At 38.0% G+C, this 21,211-nt stretch overlaps 1 protein-coding gene across 4 annotated transcripts in view; it reads right to left on the minus strand.

Moving 5' to 3' along the window:
- MDFIC (MyoD family inhibitor domain containing) overlaps nucleotides 1-16,912 on the minus strand; it is a 67,883-nt gene extending 50,971 nt beyond the window's left edge. Inside the window, exons 1-2 of one of the 4 annotated variants that reach the window (XM_088141711.1) lie at nucleotides 16,769-16,912; nucleotides 16,311-16,445 (exon numbers count right to left, since the gene is read on the minus strand). In XM_088141711.1, the coding sequence (XP_087997837.1) occupies nucleotides 16,311-16,404 (94 nt within the window). In that variant the 5' untranslated portion in view covers nucleotides 16,405-16,445; nucleotides 16,769-16,912. Of the gene's footprint in view, nucleotides 1-16,310; nucleotides 16,446-16,618 lie in introns of all 4 variants that reach the window. The other 3 variants (XM_088141709.1, XM_088141710.1, XM_088141708.1) reach the window with 3 other exon arrangements.
- Between the last annotated feature and the right edge of the window lie 4,299 nt (nucleotides 16,913-21,211).

Raw genomic sequence — 21,211 nt, forward strand, 5'->3', positions numbered from 1 at the left:
TAATTTCTCTTTAAAAAAATTAATTTGTAGTTTCCAGCTCATCTTTACTGCCTTTCTATAAATTTGCCTCCATTTCACTGAATACTCCCTGAATTGTGGTGCTCAGAACAGGACATAGAACTTGAGGCTGGTCTAACTAAAGCTTATCAAAACATCCTGGTCCATGAGGTGCATTTTTGAGAATGTGCCCTCACAACATAGTCTCCATCTTGTTGTGTCAAAGGTGTACCAACATGAAAGTAGAGATTTCCTTGCTATTGCAGCAGAACACTTCCCAGTCTAGGGTGGATAACAGGGCTCCAACTGGCTTGGTAAGTCTGCTATAGGACCATCCCTTCCATGCAGTCACTGGTCTCTTTGCCTACAAAGCCATTTTGGCTACAATTCTGAGACATACACCTTGCTTACACAGCCTATTTCTTTGAGGGTGGGAACCTGTCAAAAACAGGAATATTAACATCATGTAAGACCAAATGCAGGTCTGTCGGGAAGTTGATATTCTCATTGGTAAGAGAAGAAAACGTTCTACAAAAAAGAAATATGAGTACAATGTATGAGTTGCAGTTGTCATTTGAGAAATAACTTCCTTTATGAACACCACCAAAAAGGGACCTTCAATTTTATCCAGTATGCTAATCGTATTAATTTAACCTGAGTATGTGGTAATTTAACCCAAGACCACTCAGAATGGGAGGCAATCAGTAGCTGCTGGTGGAATTCTGCAAATGATCTGATTAGAAACTTTTATCACTCTTTCAGCGACCTTCAAGTGGCACTTAAAACAGTCTTCTGGACCTTATTAATAAGGTGCTTTCCTTGGCTTTTTGACAGCCCCTTTCCTTGGAGCCACAAGCACTGCTGCTGGTAACACATATCATCAAACTCACTGGACAGTCTCCACTTGCTAAACAGAAACTGAGAAGGAAGGAATTTCAGAAAACCAGGGACTGTCTGTGTGCCATGCCCGCCAGAGGTAACTCTTTCACACTCAATTGTTGGTAACATAGGACTAGAGAAGAAAAGGTAGCAAGAGACACACCAATCACTACTCTGAAAATATCCCATGTTACATTCTGTGAGGGCAGCAACGCTCATACCAACATACTTACTTTCCATCTCAAGGGTGGGAGGAAGCATATTACCATTATTGTTTGGAAGAGCCATAGAGTAGAACAGAATGAAACAGTTATTTGCCATGATTTGGAAATTATATTTCTATGGATACAGCTTAAAACTGCATTTGCCTTCTTTGCCACATTACTGTACACTCAGACTGCAACCAAGATCCTTTTTTGCAAATACTAATAGCAAGCCTGGTACTTCCCATCCTGGAACTATATATTGGATTTTTTTTCCCATTAGTGAATAACTTTGCACTTGTCTGTGTGGAAGTTACGATTATCTTCAGCCATTTCTACAACTTCTCAAGCTATATATCCACTTAATTATCATGACATCTAGCCTGCACTTAACTAACTTGCTATTCAACATATCATGCAGAACCCAAAAGTCACACACCTGGTCCTTCAGAGGGATCTCTGTCTCATCCAGTACAGACCATCTTCCTCATTCCCAAGCCTGAAACCACATATTCACAGTTTCTGGAATCTGCTCTCTGGATTGTTTGGTCTGTAGGCTCTCATCTAATCCATCACAGCTTCCAGACAACTGACAAGCACCTACACAGCACTCTTGATTCAGCCAGAAAGGTTTTATAGCTGAGACACTGGCCTAACTTCTTACAAGCATCTCAACCATTTCCTGAGTTCATAATAACTTTAACTCTGATCAGATGCCACCCCAGAATTTTCACGGAATCGGCAATCATTGTGGCTTTTAATTTGAAACAGATGCAATAAACTTCTAAACGTATTGCAAATCTATTACAATAGGCTACTTAACAGTCAGCTGAGTTTGTTTCAAGAATAGCCAGGCCACTGCTCAAGTAGTTTACTGAGGATGCAGTGAAGATGGAGAAGAAAGCCCTCTTGCCACTGCATACTAGTAACAACTAGTAACATGGCCATTTTGGCCTGTGCTCTTGGTCATATTTTTAGAATTGCATCTCATTACAAAAATGATCACATATATACAGATTTGTCATAAGAAGAGAGAGAAGCATGGAGTGGGAAAGAATGTCAAAAGGGAGGTGAGAAATAGTGAGAATTACCAATAGTTTTCATAAATAAAGCAACAGCTGAGCATAGCACAGACTCTAGCACATGTAGCAGCAGAATTCTTGATCTTTAAAACACTATTTTAATTCTTCAGAATTCTGATTCCAGTGTTTAATGTTGAAATCTGATGTTGTAATTCCCTTTCTTGAAGTCAGTGATAGAGAATTCTGGTGAGCTGAAATGCTCCCCAATGGTTTCTAAATATTGCATATAGAAAATCAGACTTGTACTAGTTTATTCTTCTGTATAAAGATTAGCCAGTTTGCCCCATACAATATCTGGTGGAGCACTGCTTATGTGATCTACACAGGAGGATAAGAAATGTGAGCAATGTTAAAGGATCTATTACGACTGTTACCAGAGTAGGTTCAAGGTCAGAGTTGGCATCTGAAACTGCCACGGGGGGGGGGGGTGTCTCTATAACACTGTGCCATAGTCTGTTGTTACTGGCCAGCAACTGTTCCAGATTAGGATATTGTTGCAAGCAAAAGGGAAGCATCATTGTCCAGGATGGGCCACAGATGGGCTGGTGCATTTGAATGGTTTTCACTGAAAACTATAGGCAGTATCATGAAGCCTATATTTTCTTCTCCAGGTTTGTCTTACAGTAGGTTATTCATGGGAATCACTATGGCCCTTCTGATCTGTCACTGATTAGGAACTGTAGTTTAAAAAACACCCAGTTTAAATTCCTTTATTCATTCAATTTTTATTAGCAAGTACCAATAAAACAATATACCAACAAGCCAAAGTAGCACATTCAGGTTTTTTTTTAATAAAAATGTATTAGGTTTAAAACAAGAATAAAATACACAGAGACATCAAAGGAAAAGCAGAAAAGAAAGAAATAGATAAAGAAATGTGAAGGAGAAAGAAAAAAATGGGGGAGGAAAGAAAAACAGAAAAGAAGAAAAGAACAACTTCCGACTTTCTTCGGTACAATTGTAAGTAAAATAATACATTAACTTCTTACTCTAATAATATCAATAAAACACAGTATTTCTATAACAAAAACAATTCTAAATATCTTTTCTAAAAAGTCAAAATTTCATTTCTTTCAGTTACAAGCAAAAATCCCAAAAGTAATTTCTAAATAGAAACAAAGTTAAAGAAATTTATACAAACCTATTATCTCAAGGACCTTACCAACTATTTGAAGTATCAGCTGATCTATCGTTATTAAATACCTGTCTATTTATTTTCTATAACAATAAAATCCATAAACATTATCATATAATCCCAATCCAAGAATAAATTCCAGTATTAGCAATCCAAATCATAACTTGTACATATTAATCTTGGTCCCATAAGTCCATTTTAAATTCCTTTTTCTTCTTTTCAAGGAGCTTAACATTTAATCTTTTCTTCAAGTGAAATCTCAAGTAGTAATTTCTTGTCACTTTGTCCTTTTTTACCATGAAAGATATCTTCAAAGGTTCAATAAGTCCTTCCTGCGCATCCAAAAAGGGAAAAATCTCCAAAATACTCTTCTTTATGGTCTGGATAGTGTCAAAAAAGATTTCTGTGTAAATTTGGGCTTTATAAAAAACTCATTATCTCCAGGCTCAAAATAAACTAAATCATCCAGCCTTCCATCCAAATCCAGATCCCTTATTTCTGAAGATTGCCTTACTTCACAACATGTAACATTTTCAATATCCAATTTTGTTTGCAAATCAATATCACTATCAAAACTGTCCAGTTTTTTTTTTCTCAAAGGCTTCAAATTTAGTTTCTATCACTTGTAAAATTCTAATAGTGAGATCTTCCAGTAAATGTGTGTCTCTTTAAATTCCCTTTCCTGAACTGCAGCCATAATAAGCCTTGCAGACAGAGAAAAAAAAAATGGGTAAAAAGCAAGGTCTCAGAGTACTTTTATTTACAAAGCTCCTCCAGCATCAGCATCACAGCAAAGTGAAAAAAAGCAGCTTTCCTGCCGAAATCTTTAACCAGAAATCTGAAGCTTGAATCTCACAAGTACATATTCAACAAAATTAACTTTCTAAAGTCCAAAAAACAAATTCATTTGTTTTATAAAAAGATGCAATAATTCAGCCCTTCGAATCTTTGCTCAATATATAAATCCCAAAGTCCAAATCAGTTGTTTTTTTTAAGTAAGCATTGAAAATATGAAAAGCACCAAGAAGATATCCTTATCTGTTGCTGAAAAAAACCTCTCTTCATCTGAAAGAGTAATAGACCATTTAAAATGTGTTTTATAAATGAGGTGGTCAGCTTTAGTGTCCTATATTTTGGCTACACCACAGCCTCAAACATGATGGAAAAGCCCTGTCTCCCAGCTGCTCACCACAAGTCAATCACAAAGACTTCTGCTTCGGGGTCTCCTCCCAAGAAACGGCTGTCCAGAGAGCATCTGGGTTGATTTCATGGATTCTCCTTTACATCCAGAGAATTCTTCAGGCTACAGGGATCCTGCTCTAGCCCCCACAACTGTGATGTCGATTCCCAGACAAAGGAATAGTTTAAGCAGCCATTAGTCCCCCACCGGAAGTCCCAATTTAAATTCTTTAGTTACATGTCTCTCAGATAGATCAGAACAACATGGGTGTATCTAAAACCTGACTGCCAGTAATGAATTTTGTGGTATATTCTTGATGGAAACAATAAGCATGTGTCTATACCTAGTGGTCATTTTTATTTTGTTGTTAAGTCCTTATATGTCCATTATTTAGCTTCACAGCAATGTCCATAAAATTAACTTTTTGCACATATTAATCTATCGCAGGTTGATGAATGGAGAAAAGTACTTTGTCCTTGTGGAGCTTTGCCAAAGCCTCTTGTTCATGGGTCCAAATAATAAAAATGTAATAATTAAGTCTTAGGTAACAAGAGATTTCTGTGTGCAAGTGCTGAGGAACTCCAGGCTATGCAAACTACTTGGAAGACTGTAGAGTCCTTGGTGCTCTCTGAGCTTGGTTGTTTGCTTGCAGACATTTCATTACCCAACTAGTTAGCATCATCTGTGATGCACTGATGATGTTACCTAATCAGGTAATGAAATGTCTGCAAGCAAACAAACAAGCTCAGAGACTCCACAGTTCAACCCTGAGCTACATATATTCTCTTCCACTGATACCTGGAAGACATTTCACCTGCTTCTTAAAGAGCCATATCTTCTCAAAGGCTTGACATGACTCAGTTGTGTCTGTGTATCTGTGTATAAGTGTCATCTGTGTATAAGTGTCATCTATGCATGCATGTGCGTGCTTAAGATAATGCAAGGAGGGTTCAATAGTAGCTAAACCTGACTCTCTAAAATTCATCAACGTGAATTTAGAATCTTAAAGCCATGGGAAATACAGAGAAAGCTAGAGTTTCCAAAGGCAGGAATGCTGAAAATGTCAATAAATAACTGCCACTAGCATTTGGCATGAGAGCACAAAATAGATTTTTCCATTAAGCCATAAGAAGAGCAGGAAAAAAAGGCACTTACATAAAGTAAGAGGGCTTAAAAAGAAGGAAATGAAACTTCATCTGTCAAAGGGCAATCATCTATTTGATAATGACTTCAGTCTTTGATTACAATTAAGATTCTTAGCTATGCCATGTTGAATATCTGGGGAGCATCAAGCATGTTTGAGCTAGCTAAATATGTGAGTCTGACATACTGATTCTAGCTAAAATGTTTAAGTATATCGTGCAATATATAAACATAGAATTGGAACTTTCTAATTAGGAGTCAGCTATTGCTCCACCCAAATATTCATACTTTTTAAAAATGTCACATTAAAAAAAAATCCTCTAATTCCAAGTATGTTTATATGGTCACCTTTCAAAATGGTCTTCAGCTCATATACCTTCAGCTACAAATGCCCCAAACTTGAATTGTCTAGATATAATACTGCATGGTTTTTATGAAGTAGCTAAATTTAGGAGGTATATTTGAGATAATACCACTAAAATGTTTATATAGTTTCAGCTCAGTTAAATAATGTACTCCACATGGAAAAGTTGCAGGTGGAACTACACAGATTTCAAAAGCTCCAGAGTAGTTAATACACTGCTAAAGAAGTAAATAATATTTTAAACTGCAAAAAGATGCTTGCCTCTCAAGCATTACAATGACTACAGTAGAAAATGCAAAGGAATATTTGATTTTTTCATTCTACTAAAATGCTGGTTGTGGCCAGAAAAAAAAATCCAAAAAACAAAGATTGTTATAAAATAAGAATGTCTAAGATAAAAAATGAGGTTGCAGGTTTGGAGTTCAGGAAAAATGTATAAATGTCATTGCTACACAAATATTAATCATCTCAACTGAAATTATGTACCTGAAACCAAATGCAGAATTACTTCTTCAGAACATTTAACAGTTTAAGTCTTCCAGAAATTCATAAGAGTATTAGAACAAAGATGAACAATATCAGATAATCAGGATTGTCAAACGGTATTACTGAGAACCCAAAACAGCAGAAGTTAATAAATCTGAGTAATTTCAGTAATTTATTCAAGAATTGTGGGAAGCCCTATTACACTTTATATTAAAACCAGTTGCCAGTACAGTATGATAGAGCAGTGATTCTCAACCTTTTTGAAGCTGCCGCCCCCCTAAGGAGCGGAAAATTTTTCAACACCACCCTTTGTGAAAATCCTGTAATTTAGGGTATGGGGGGGGGGGGGAGTTACTGAATTATAAAAGGCAAAAATTTTAAGTAATTTAATTCGAACAAATCCAAACTTCAAGTACGTGGAACTGTATTGACGACACTTCCCACAACGTGGGAAGACAGCTGACGCACGCACTGCGATTAATCACGTGGGAAAACAGCTGATGCATGCGCTGTGCTGGTTGGGATCGGAGAAGAATCGTAGTGTCGAGTTCTTCAAGGTCAGCCTACCTAGAATACAAATTCGTCTCACCATTCTTAGAAGTGTGTGAGGGCAGCCGTCGCGTAAGTTCGTTTTATTGCTGGTACAAATGGTGTAAACCAGTTAATCAATTTAATAATTTTTTTTGGGAGTTTTAAAATTAAGTTCGAATGCCAAAACATGCTCATCGCCCCTCTACCGCCCAAAACATGCCCACCGCCCCCCTACCGCCCAAAACATGCCCACCGCCCCTCCGCATCCTCCCACCACCCCCATTGAGAACCAGTGTGATAGAGGAACTTGAAAATAAGAGTAATTATGAAACTTGAGCTTTAATACTATCAGCGTACTCATACTGATACCATAGGGGGAAAAAAAAAACTTTTACATTTAGAAAAAATTGTTTTGCCCCCCCAAAGCTAAGTTAAATGAGAATCATTATTTTAAATTAGGATGCTACATTCGTACTTCCTTTCACACTAGCAATGTAAAATGGGATTAGGATTGAAGTAAAATACACCTGCAGGATATCAGATTGTTTACCTTATGTCCCATTAGATGTTGTGCAATAAAATTTCCTTAAAAAATATTAAATGCAGTTATGTATGAATTCTTCCAAAACTGGGAAAAACAGCACTAATTTATCATTCAGGATAGTTTACAACAGATTACAGATCCCTAGCTAAGTGTCTCGATGGCTCTTCTGCTATCTGAAACAATTATTTTTAAACAAACACAGGAACACCCTCTTAGGAGAGGAGGAATAAATAAGAAACAAATACAATTTTAAAAATTGTGCTACTCTACTTCTTTGTTCTAGTTCTCCTGATTAATATTCAGCTCAGGTTCAAATCAGCACTCAAGACCCGGAAGAGAAAACTATATGGCCACACAGCTCACCAAAGCAGTCAGCTGTCCTGTACCATTCTCCCACCCAGCTATAAAGATGAAGAACTATTGTTTTTCATGTCAAACTCTACAGACCTCTATTTACATAGTAACATTTCAACCCCAAGCAGGAAGCCCAAGCCATTCACAATTTAAAATTATTATTATTTATTATTTAGATTTATATCTCATAATTATCCCAAGAGCTCAAGATGACTTAGGTTTTCCTTCATTTTATCTCTGAAACGATAACTATTAGTGAGCTGAGAGTGGACCTGAATGTGGGTCTCCCTAGATCTAGTCTAAAAAACGTCAAACACATCAGCCACCAAAATAAAAACCTGGAAAGGATAGAAGAGCTAGTTAAGTAGAACACAACTTCTTAAACAATCCACCAAAAAGTAAACAAAGAAAATATCAAGGGAGAGTCTTCAACGATTAGTGCTGACACAGAGAAGTCGTGACCTATGTTCCCAGCAATTTACTTGTTTTCATGATGGAACTCTGAAATAGCATATCTAAAATTATAGGCAGATTCATAAGGGAGGCAACAGTCCCTCAGTTATCCTATCAAAAATGTTGAGGGTGTTATACGTAAGTACAAGCATCTTTAATTATGCCTGGAAACTGGCAACTAGGGCAGTTAATAGAAACAACAGTGTATTATGATTAGCAAATCCCACTTGGGATTTGGGAAAATACTGTTGTAGCAGTACTGATCACAAAGCTCCGTAGATACATTTTATTTTTAGTAAGAGAAAAGACAAAACACCAGACCCACAAGCTACAAGGCTATCTGACATTAAATTGTTATTACCAAGATTACTAAAGTTTTTAAAAATTATGCTGACAACTGTATGGAGTTGGCTGGAAGAATTTAGATCTCTTCCACATACTGTAGGCACTAGAAAACAGCAATGAACTTTCTAATGGTGGATAGAAACAAAAAATAGATCAATTTCTCACAAATAAAGATTCTGAGTTTGGTAGTGCCTTTTCCTAGCAACAAATTCTCTGTTTTAGAACAATTGTCCAACAATTTAAACTTTGAAGCAAGACATCCATCAATTCCAACCATGAAAATGGAAGTCCTCAAAGACTTCTCAGATATAAGAGGAAGTAAAGTCCACAGGAAATACAATCAGCACTGATACTATGGAGATCTTAACCAAGCAAACTTTCTCATAACTGAGACGCTGATACAGGTAGTCCTCAACTTACAACCACAATTGGGACCAGAACCTACATCACTAAGTGATGCAGTCATTAAGTAAGTCACACCCAATTTTACAACTTTTGCTGCGGTCATCAAACAAATCACTGCAGCCATTAAGTGGATCCTGCTTCCCCCATTGACTTTGTTTGTTGGAAGCCCCCCAGGAAGGTCACAAATGGCGATCATGTTACCCCAGGATGCTGCAACAGTTGTAAATACATGCCAGTTGCCAACAGCCTGAATTTTGATCACATGACTGCAGGGGTGCTGTGATGGTCGTAAGTGTGAGGACCAGTCATAAGTCACTTTTTTCAGCACCTTCATAACTTTGAATGGTCATTAAATGAATGGTCATAAGCCAAGGGCTACCTGTAAGTCTTTTTGAAAAATTCCATCAAATGAATGAAAAGATGAAGGTAAGAATACCTTTGAACTTTTTATATAAAGATTTAGCCAAGAGGTGGCCAAGCGTAAGTAAGACGCTTGGAGGACATGAAGAAAGTAAGGGAGATAACAATATATCTAACCAGAAAAGATAATGACAAGGCCCTGGGGTATAAGAGTAAAATAAAACTCCACAGATTATAAAATAACCAAATACCATTATTTGGAGAAGAAGAATATTCTAGCAACATATGGGTGTAGAATGCTAGTTAACCAGATATAACATGACACCTCAAACAAAGCAAAGAAGATGCAAGAATTCTCTCAGTCTTTCAGAGAAATTGAAAATATCAGGTCTAAGGTTCAGAAAACTGCTACTCTGGTTCCAATGATGACGCAAACAGAATCAAGGAATAATAGTCAGGCTACATGAAATGAGGGGTTTTTTTCCTCCCATAGAATAAGCAGCATACAACCAAGGTGTTATATTATTTAACATGCTCCATGATTCCTCTGGAATAACTCACTAGCATGCTGGTGGATGACATGACAGACAACACTGGGACAGAACCCCCAGTGGAATCTATGCATGCTGAAGAGGACAGTACATCTGATAAATTGATGATGGTAGTCCAGCACAATACAGTAGCAGCCAATCAGCAGTTTTACCAGACAGAAATAAGACTCTCACCTTAGCCTGAGAAACAGGTGGACCCCCTCTCCATCCTGAATGGGAGTAATCCAAAGTAATCACCCAGATCAATTTACATATTGGTCAAGGCTCAATTCTCAAACATCGATTATTTGATGGTATTGTGCAATATAACACCATAGATACTGAAACTAAAAAATTATTGACAGATAATCCTGATACTCTTCTGTCACCCATGTTGTACCCAAAAGAAATATCTAATAAGATACCAGTCAATGCAGGGCCCAAGAGGGTCAAATGTAATGACCATCTGAGAGAAGCAGATTTTATCATGAGTGCTTGGTCATTAAAAAAAAAATTATTTACTGACATCATCAATAGCTGTAAAAGGAATCCCACCATTAATTCAGTCAATGTACTGACTGAAACCAAAAAAAAGTACAAAAACTTACTGGGGAAAAAAGAAGTAATGTACATTAAAACATCAATGTCTCACTGAATCTACAAACACGATGACTCCTTATCCTTTTGATGCCTTACATCAGGTGCATGCCAGTAAATATGCGGGAGTCACACATTCTTGCCTAGTAAAATAAAAATACATTCCTTTTTAGAGTTAGGCCAATTATAAAGTTGGTCCACAGTTTCTGTAAGCAAGATCAGGCAACTAATTGATCAGGTGAGGCCAAGTAAAGCTCCTTGTAATGACTTCATTTCAGCTGAGCTATTAAAGGTAAATGCTGACTGGTGAGCCCTAGTCTTGCATCATTGTTCACTCACATAAACAGTCAGCACATGTACCAGACAAATGGAGTGTGGCCACTGTAATTCCAGTACAGTGAGTATCTCAGCTATCGCAAGACAAAATATGGAAGGGCAAACAGAGCACCCAAAAAGTAGCCTCCATGAACACGTTCAGTTTCTGTTTATGAAAGACACAAGATCAGCTTAATTCAACCCATTTATTTGCAAATAATACAATTAAAGATGTAATGCCACATTGAACAGAAACTGAACAGAAGACCTTCCATACCAGTCATTCTGCATCAAAAATGGGCTGAATAGCTGGAAGGACATGAGAAATGAGGCCCAGCAATCAGCAGCCAAATTGTTACTGATAATTAAAGCTATTTTGGAACACCAGTATCTGAAGAAAATGTTTCAGAGGTCAGAACATTATACTCTTAACATCCTCCTTCCAAAAAGCCAGTTAAAATTGTTATAATATGCAGAACTGGACTAACTGAAAAACTGCTGGTCAGCCCAGCACACTGTTTTATTGAGCTGTACAAGATGAGTTGGGAAAAAGATGTAGTTAATTCAACTCTACAATTTAGCTCTCCATCTCTCTTCAGCTTTGTCACCAACAACACACTCTAGGTCCCAACATCTCCCCACTGGCTTTCATTTCAACAGATGGAGAGTGTGACTGGCTATCCACTCCTCTTACACCCGCCCCAAGGGATGAATTGGTTATATCAACTCCACTATTTGAAACATTTCTGAGTAGGAACAACTAGGCAGAAAAATTCAGGTTCATAAATCTGATTTTATATGTGTAACCTGTAACTGAACACTTGTTAGGTAAACAAAAGTAATTACTGTAAGCTATGTCTTACTAGTGTGACTGATGCATAGAAACATTAGATGGAGGGAAGGTGAGAATGAATGGAGACTGGTGAATTACATTAAATAATTGTTCTATCTAATATTCAAAGTTGACTTTCTGAGCTTACCCTCTCCCATAGTAACTACATTAACAGGCAGCGTTCCTAGAATGGGAAAGACAATAGAACATGTTTCTAGTAGCACCAGTTAGGAAACAGGCACCTCCCTGTTCCCTTAGTGAGAAGCCAGTGTTGGTCACCTGTGAATACCTTTAAGCAGTCTGCACCATAATTGAGAAGTATACTCAAGGTGCAATTAGATTAGAACTCTGAATCAAAAACCGTATAAAATTGTTGTTAAAAACATGTTGCTTATGTGGCTGGTGTGCTCACTGGGGTAAAAAAAAATCTTAAATTGGCTATAACAGAAGAACTGATAACACAAATGATCCTACAAACTACACATCCGTTTATTAAATATAATTAGCACACTCCATGCAAGACAAGTATGCAGGAAATTGTGCAATTGCTTTGAGGAGGAAAGAATAATTGAAGGTACATAGCCAGGCTTTGGAGAGTGCAGATCCACCACAGACCACCACCTAGTGCTCCAACATCTAGTTGACACACACATGAGCAAATGCAACTTAACGTGATTTGTAGAATTTGTGGAATTCTACAAAGGCAGCTTTTGATTCAATTCTGAAAGCTCTTGTTTGGAAAAACTCAAGAACTTTAATGCTTGACAAAAGATTATTACTATTAGGCTATAAGCTGTATACCAACATTAGACTTAAAGTAAGATGTTGGGCAGTTTTCCAACTTGATCTCAACAGCAAACCAAATAGAGCAAGATGCATGTTGGCTCCATTTTTGTTTAGTGTCTATGTAAGTTCACAGTTAAGATGCTTTCAAAAACTTGATAAAACATGCATCAAAACTGGCAAAAAAGCATCTGCTGCTATCTTGCTCCATGTAGATAATGCCACTATTCTGTCACTGACTCAAAGTTACTTAAGGAGAGCTCTTAAGGCCCTTGTACAACACTGCAAAAACAGCCGGTGGCCATCAGTTATTGAAAAGGTTTTGGTCTTTTCTACCAGACATAAGACTCATAGTTGGCACAAAGAAAATCCACCAATTGAACCAGTTGCCTGTTTCGAATCCCTAGGAGAAGTCTTTCAATCCTCTAGAAGGAAAACTGCTTAATTGAGCCGTGTTTCCTCCTCAGACCAAAAGACCGTAGCGGTTCTAAGATTTCACAGAAAACAGGAACTAGATCTTTGCTGCAGTCAAGCTGTTTGCCACAAAGACAACTGCTCAACTTCTTTATAAAGAACAATTTTGCTACCTGCGAAAAAGTACAAAGCTCTCTTTCAGATACCCAGATGGGTTCCTAATGCAGAACTGAGATTAGAAACTACCCCCCCCAGAACAGAAATTTAAATCTGGCAAATAACTTGGCTACAGTTCAATCTGGTGACTGCAGAGTGGCTTCTCCTTACTGTATCAGACAGGGGCAGAACCTAGTGTTGGGGAAAGATTATAAACAAGTGGCATGTTGATGCATGATTCCTTGGGTAATTGTTAAGACCCAGTTTAGACTAAGGCAAGAAGATTATTAAAGCAGTGGACTGGGACATAAAGTTATAACATGAACTCAACCAAATCACCTGGCTGTGCAAGTCTGTCAGATAAAGTGTGATACTACTCTGTAAATAACCTGAAGTCATTTATCCTAAATATCACTGAGTCCTCTCCAGAGCCTATTTTAATGCCATCCCTTTCAATCTTAGATCTTCAAAGTAGCATCTTGCAAGTACTTACAAGTAATATCTTGCAATATTGTTTAAATATTTATTAGAATTATATGAGTGGGAAATAGACAGTAGTATATAAGATACAAATCTGTGATGAAAAGGTCTGGTTGTAGTTCCACAATGGACTGACACTAAAATACTACACTTTGCTTTTTCTTTTCTCTGAAACCGTTTGTTGGACAGTTTGTCACTCTAATATTTTCATACTGCAGTATGAATCTAGGGTGATTTTACAATAGGCTAACAGTTAAAATGTAAAACACACACATCATAAAAGTAGCATCAAATAGCAGGATTAAAACTGTATCTAATTACTGGGAAAAAGAAATGCCTTTTCCTTACCATCAAAAAGATATTTGGATCAGCATCAAGTTACCTTTCTCAGCAGAATGTTATATAATATCCATGATGCCACCGGCAAGTGTGACAAAATCTCTAACCATGTGCAAAATACTCTTAAGTAGTTGTAACTCCATGGATTTTAAATAAATCAGATAGCCATACATGGGTAGAAGAAAACACAAAGCTATTTATCCTTTAAGACATCGATCTAATTCTTCAAGGATATGGATATATGCTAACAAAATATGTCCAAAGTTGTATCAAGGATGAACTCTTTGTACCTTATTAATGAAGAAAGCATACCATTAAAAAAATCCTATAATCTCTGTAGGAGTCAAGATACTAAGGTATACAAAAGTCTGAAGAACTTCCTTGACAATGAAAATATACATTCCAGGACTTGATTTATGTAATGACTGGAAAATTCAGAGTCTAAATTTAAATTACTAAATATGAAATGAGACAGGCCAAAACTCACTGAAAAAAAAAATCAAATCAGTACATCAGACATAGTAACTCGTAGTAAAAAGATGAAATAGCAGCAAGCAAATAAAGCATAAGAGAAACTATTTTTCTGTTTTAAAAAAAGACAATTAATATAAATCTAAATGTAAGACCACCAAAGGTTTGGTCCAGTGTTCCATAAAATTGGTGCCATCACTACAGAGGCCCTGTTCCTGGTAAATATCAATCAAAACGCAGTTAACATAGGAATCTACAGCACGGTCTCAGAAGGTTAAATGAATCATACTGAAGGGTATGTATAGAAGTTGACAATCTATAGCAGTATTTATCAACCTTGGCAACTTTAAAATATATGGACTTCAACTCCCAGAATTCCCTAGCCAGAATTCTGGGAGTTGAAGTCCACACATCTTAAAGTTGCCAAGGTCGAGAAACCCTGGTCTATAGGATAGGCTACTGAGATCCCAGGCCATTTAGGATTCCAATAATGTAAAACAACACTTTAATTAAAGCCTGAAGACATTACTAATGAAGATTTAATAAAACCAGGGTAATAACCCACTTTCAATGCCTAAGCAGGAAACATTTTTCACTAAATGAAGTTTCTGAACATTTTTTATATGTAAAGGATTACCCTTCCTTCCCCAATCCTGATCTGAACTAAAATGTATTCCCTCAATGAAAGACCAGAGTTCTTGTTATGGCAAGAACCACTAATTGAAATATGGAGGAGAAGCCATTTTCATCAGGATTCCCTGCACTTTGGATTAAATTTTAAAATAACCCTTAACCACTGCTACTATGTATGTGTGGAAAAGCCAGCTGCATTAACCTCTGCAGCACTCACTATGCCAATAATGGAATCCTATGCATGTTTTACTTGGAAATAAGTCCAATTGTGTTTAATAGAACTTACATCCAACTAAGGAAGTGACTTTAATTTTATGCTTACTTAATGTGGATGGATGACCCATATTATACAGTGGGTCTTCCTCTAAAATAGCTCTTCAGAAATCAAGATGGCAAGATAACCCAGTTAAATGCTCACAAAAGAAGAAAGTGTATTATCATCAAGCATTTCATTAATTCTTCTCCATGATTATCTTGCTGCTACATCACTATCACCCAAGGAGTTTTTTACTAAACAGTTGTAGAACACTGTAATTCTTTTCTCTTCAAATGCAAGTTGCACCATTTAGTATCTTTTAAATCCAAGCCAAGAATAAAATAATGAAAATCAATATAAAACACAACAGGACTCAAAAAGGAAGAAAGCTTAAAACCCCTTATTTCATTAATAGAAGAGCTATCTTCTTGTGGGTTATCACCAGGGCACTTACTATACATAAGATGTTATCAGAGGTGAGTCCTCCAACCATTCTTGCTTCACCCGTATCAGTGTTTAACAGACAAAGTTAGCATCTAACCCAATAAAAGAAATCCAACCACTCACATTTATTTCAGTGCACAAATGCTGCCTTCTGGAGCTGCTGCCTAAGCAAATACTTGCAGGAGGAAGGCCAGGGAGAGAAAAAAAGCGCGTCACAACTTCCCACCCAAGCTGAGTGATTAGGTGAGTGAAGTTTCATGTACTTCTGCATTCCTCAGCCTGCCTAGGAATGTGGGAGGCTTCGCCAAACAGGCAATAAACAAAAGGCCAGGAAAGCAGGGCCGAAAGGGGAACTCGACTTTTCTGGACGTGCATCTGGTACTTCGAAGTGCAAAAGAAAAGGCACGCGGAGAAGCGAAACGTGCAACATCAACCGGTCTCGTGACTCGAAGAGTCCCGCACTTTCTGCGGGACGGGCAGAGGCCAACTTCAGAGGGCCAGAAAAACTGTCGCGGCCGCCCGCACCCGACCCCACTTCAGTCCGTCAAAACCCGGGCGCCAGGTCGCCACACTTCCAAGGAAACTTTCCAGCAACTCACCGCGAGGGAGCGAAGTCAACCAGCTGCTTTCCGCCGAAGTAGCGCGCTCTGGCCCATCAGGCCCCGAAGGAAGAGATTCGCTCGCTTGGGACATCTGCCAGCCCCCTCTCCTTTCCGCAAGGCTAGCGCGCGACCCTGAAGGCATAAAGAAATGGAGTCTTTCAAACGGGTGCCAGGCACCCAGACCCACCACCCACCTCTCACTCGTGGGTAGGCAAAAGACTGGGGAGGAGGGTTGCCGCCCCAAAGACCCACCGCCCCGGCAACTTAAGGGCAGGCGCGGGGTTTCCCACCGACTTCCTTCTCACCAAACGCGCAGAGCCAATACAAAGAAGCACCAAGCCGCCTAGGTGCCAGGCCCCTGTGGCGCTAAAAGAGACACTGAAAAGAACCATCGCCTCCCCAGAAAAGCCGATGTGAACCACCTTTACCGTGACATATCCTCGGGGACGTCTCACCCTTTCTCTTTCTCTCTCTCTCTCCCCTCCCCGGTTGGGAGGGAAAAACTTTGCGGAAGCGGTTCTTCGCTTTCTCCCACCCTGCCCGCGTCCGCCTCGCTGTGGCGGCTCTTGCAGCCCGCCTCCTCCTCCTCCTCTCAGGCAGCCTCTTGCAGGAGCCGGGTGGGCCCAGACGCAGCCTCCCGGATTGGAAAGTCTCTGCAACAACTTTTGCTGGAGACTAGCATTTCTCTTACCTCATCCCAAAATAACGTATGTAGAATCGGGAAGTGCTTTTTGGCTTCTTTCCTGGCTCCTTCCCTTGTCATTTCAGCCTAAGGGCCTGTTTCGTCTGTGGGGCAGCTGTAAAGAGAAGTGCTTGTGTGCATTTTATGCACTGTCCTGTCCAGAAGGCGGCCATGGCCCACTGCTTCTGCCTCCTTGCTTGTCCTCTCACTCCAGGATGCGGAGGAAGTGCAGCCCAACTATCTTTTCTTCCTAAAGAACAAGATGCTGATCAAGGCTACTCCCAGATGGACCAGTTCCTACCTTATTACAGAGGGCAGCCAAGTAAACCAAGGCCTAATCCACACAGCTACCTCATCCTTCATGGGAAGGGCTCATCTTCCACTTCTACAGCACATGTCTGCCAAATTACACCTCACCTGCGATCACTGATGTCCCATTATTGGCTGTTCCAATTCTTTAATCCATGAGCCATAGATATCCTTATGCTGACTTTTAAAATGTTATTTAGTTTTTGATGGGAAAAGGATTTAGACTTAATTTCAAACATCAAGCCCATCAAATATATTAATACCTTGAGTTTGGGGAGGATGGATATAAGCATTGCATCATATTCACAATTACATTAAACCCTCAGTTTCCTTTATCTTGGTTTAGGAGACACTGAATTCAACCAACAAAATGTTCATCCAAAGACACCCCCCAAATAAAAGACTTGTCTATTATTTGGTGAAGCATTCCAGACACTGCTTGCTGCTTCTCCTTAAAAATGGGTATGTGATTTCTTTACTCCCACTGTGGCTTCTGCCCTGACCAACTTACTTGCTGACAGAGCAATGTGAGAAAAAAGATCCCTTCAACTGTCTCTAAGGCTGGTGCTGAGAGTGATATCCCCTAGAGAGCTGTCTTTGTAGTTGGCTGGAGTGGACCTCCAGGAAGGAAGAGAAGGAGGGGGAACCCTCAAATCTAAAAAGCATTTGGATTTAAGAGTCTCCCCATCCTCCCAAACGATCTCTCCCCCACAAATTGAGGTTTTATTTGTACTAGAATGTTAGACAGTTGCTTCCAGCAACCTGAAAAATTACATCGGCCAAAAATTGGCCCTTTAATATTTACTCTGTTTTCAATCGGTAGGAATTTTTCAGTAGGAAAAGGGGGAAGGAATACAGGTAGTCCTTGACTTACGACCATTTGTTTAACAACCGTTTGAAGTTACAATGGCAGTGAAAAAAGTGACTTATGACTGGTCCTCACACTTATGACCATTACAGCATCCCTGCAGTCATGTGATCAAAATTTGGGCACAACCAGCATGTTTTTTTGACAGTTGCAGCATCCCAGGGTCATGTGATCATCATTTGCGACCTTCCCAGGGCGCTTCCAACAAAGTAAATGGGGGAAGCTGGATTTACTTAACAGCAGCAGTGATTTCTTATTGACCACAGTGATTTGCTTTTGCCTGTGGCAAAAAAGTTGGTAAAATCGGGCACGACTCACTTAACAACCACATTGTTTAGCAACAGAAGTTCCAGTCCCAATTGTGGTTGTAAGTTGAGGACTACATGTAGAATATATGTATATTCAGACATGAGTATCAGAGATGGCTATTTGCTTTGAGGATATGAATACTGCTAACATATTACCCACTAAGCCTCTTTCTGCTATCTACCTTTTAAGGGATCTATTGAGCTTGAGTTACAAACTGTATTCAACTTTGGTATCCTAAGGGAGTATGCATTTCTCATTTACTGCCTTGTCTGTAACTTGAATTCTTGAAAGGAAATTAAATTTGTAACTTAATTAAGTGCCTATTTGAACTCATTCCTTCATCATAGTAATACAGAAAAATAAATATAGGACAGAATAAAGAGCTATTTTGTCATTTCCATATAAATCTTACAATGTATCAAACCTGTACAACCATTTTCTGTGTTTCTGTTTTTATTTGCTGAATATATAGACTAAAGACAAAAGAAAAATGGGGAAAAGAGAAAAGATATTCTTCAATATTTTTACAGCTAGCCTAATGAAATCTCCTACTTTACATCATTGTGAAAATGGTGACCAAGCCTCTCAAACAAAATAACTGAGGACATTAGTATTAGCTAGAGCTAGTAGACAGATTATAGGCACAATCAAAGGATTTAAGCATATATTTTTAGATGATCATAACTACATTAAGATGACAAATGCAAGTTGGGAATTATGTTTACAATCCTACACTTTTAATAGAAAGTAAGTCATATTGTGCACTATCTTGTCTGAGTGTTATGAATCTTTTCAATTTGTGCAATCTGACGATGCAGAGAAAATAAGGCCTCAACAACAAAAGCAAAGAACTTATTGTGTTTATTAAAATGTGCATGGAATCAACTCTAGCCTGGAACAAAAAGGAATGTATCATGTTGCAAGGAACATGCAGTTAACATACCCATAACACAGAGAGGTTCAAGTTTTGATAAATACCTACTTCCTTCCTTCACAAGGTGTATTATTTGTTCCTTAAACTTTTTAAAACCTGATGTTTGAAATCAACCAGGGTTGGAATGAGTATTTCAGTCTCAAAGATTATCAGTGCTTGTCCGAGAAATGATTCAATTCTTGCAGTTTTGAAAGAAATTGGGGAGGGGGGGAGCCAAATTTAGATTTTACAACATGCTGAATGTCAAACTTGGAACGTAATGCTTCAGCAAAGTACTCAGTTATTTGGTGGCTTCTTAGTTCCAAATACTGCTTAATGGTTTTATTTAAATAAATAAAACCATTAAGCAGTATTTGGAACTAAGAAACCATCAGATAAATAAGTAAACATGTTACCTACTTTTCATTATCACTATAATAATCTCAGAGCAGTATCTAGATCTATTTAAGACTTTAAATTTAGATGTAGGAAGAAAAGCTCCCTGGTAACTCTGGTGATTTACATCAGGGGATGAGATGAGGGCAGTGCAATCCTACCAATTCTTCTGAATCTTTCAGTGTCTTCAGTACCAATGTTCCCTTCTGGACCACTTGTCTGAGCTGGGTTTAGAAGACAGAGTAGTTGCAGTTTCATGGTAGTATCACTTCAGAAGTTTCTACCATATGGCCATGAGCCTAGAAATAAGCAGAAATAAGCAACTTCGTTTTATGATATTTTCTTGAATATTTCTTTTAAGATTTAATCATGCTCTAGGATGCTTTTAGAGTTTCAAAATTGGAAACCACATGTTGACCTTCCTAGCCAATGTGTCCTGCATTATTCCATCATGTGCTTTTCAGCATCTACATAAAACTATTGGTGGAAGTCTTCTGAAGTTTAAGTTAAAAACATCAGTATGTTTATGTTACTCAATTTTCTCTGCAAGTACATTTGTAGTCCACTTCAAAGTGCTGGCACTTAGTTTTGAAGCTTTAAACCATTTGAAACTACATTATATGAAAGGCTGTATTTACCCGTCATAACTTGAATACTTTTTAAGATCAAATACAAAGGATCTTCTCTCTTGCCTTACTAAGTCTTTTACGTTGCCTAAGTTAGTAAAAATCAGAGGTCCTAGACTTATGGAATACAGTGCCATTTAGGATTCTTCAGATTTTTCCAAATGGTTAAATATTCATGAGTCTTATTATCAAAACCAATCTACATCTCAATATGGCCTAAAGATTTGTCACCACCAGCACTCCTGGAAATAAAACACCTTTTCTACTATATGCTGTTCCAAGAACTTGCCACGAATACAAAGGGAATAAATAATGACTTTCCAAAATAGTCCATAAAGGAATTTGTTCCACTAAATTTTCATTCCACATACTTATGGCTGATAAAATATAATCCCAATGATATTTTGCAAATGACCTAAATTAAAGAGATTCCTCAAATAGTAATCTCAATTAAGCAAATGAAAGCCTTGGTGGGCTACTACTCCCAAATTTCTCTCTATTTCCTAAATAACTTATCAATCTAGTGAAAATATTTATTTAGTATTTACACTGGGATGCTTCTAAGGACATAAATCAAATGGAGGACAATATTTGTTATATTAACATTAATTTTACCCCACAGACATAATGGGATCTAAATCCATCTATTTATATCCAATTCAATCTTCTCTAAAACTTTCAACATATTTATTTCCAAATGTTTAGAAATATTTTGGGGAATATAACATCCCAAGTATTTAATATAGTCAGTGGAAATCACAGTACCCAACTCTTTATATAACTATGTTGATACGT

This window comes from Python bivittatus, unplaced genomic scaffold (assembly GCF_059951505.1).
Source record: "Python bivittatus isolate LINGU-HERP-01145 unplaced genomic scaffold, Pbiv_v1 ctg000330_np1212, whole genome shotgun sequence".
Taxonomy (NCBI): Eukaryota; Metazoa; Chordata; class Lepidosauria; order Squamata; family Pythonidae; genus Python; species Python bivittatus.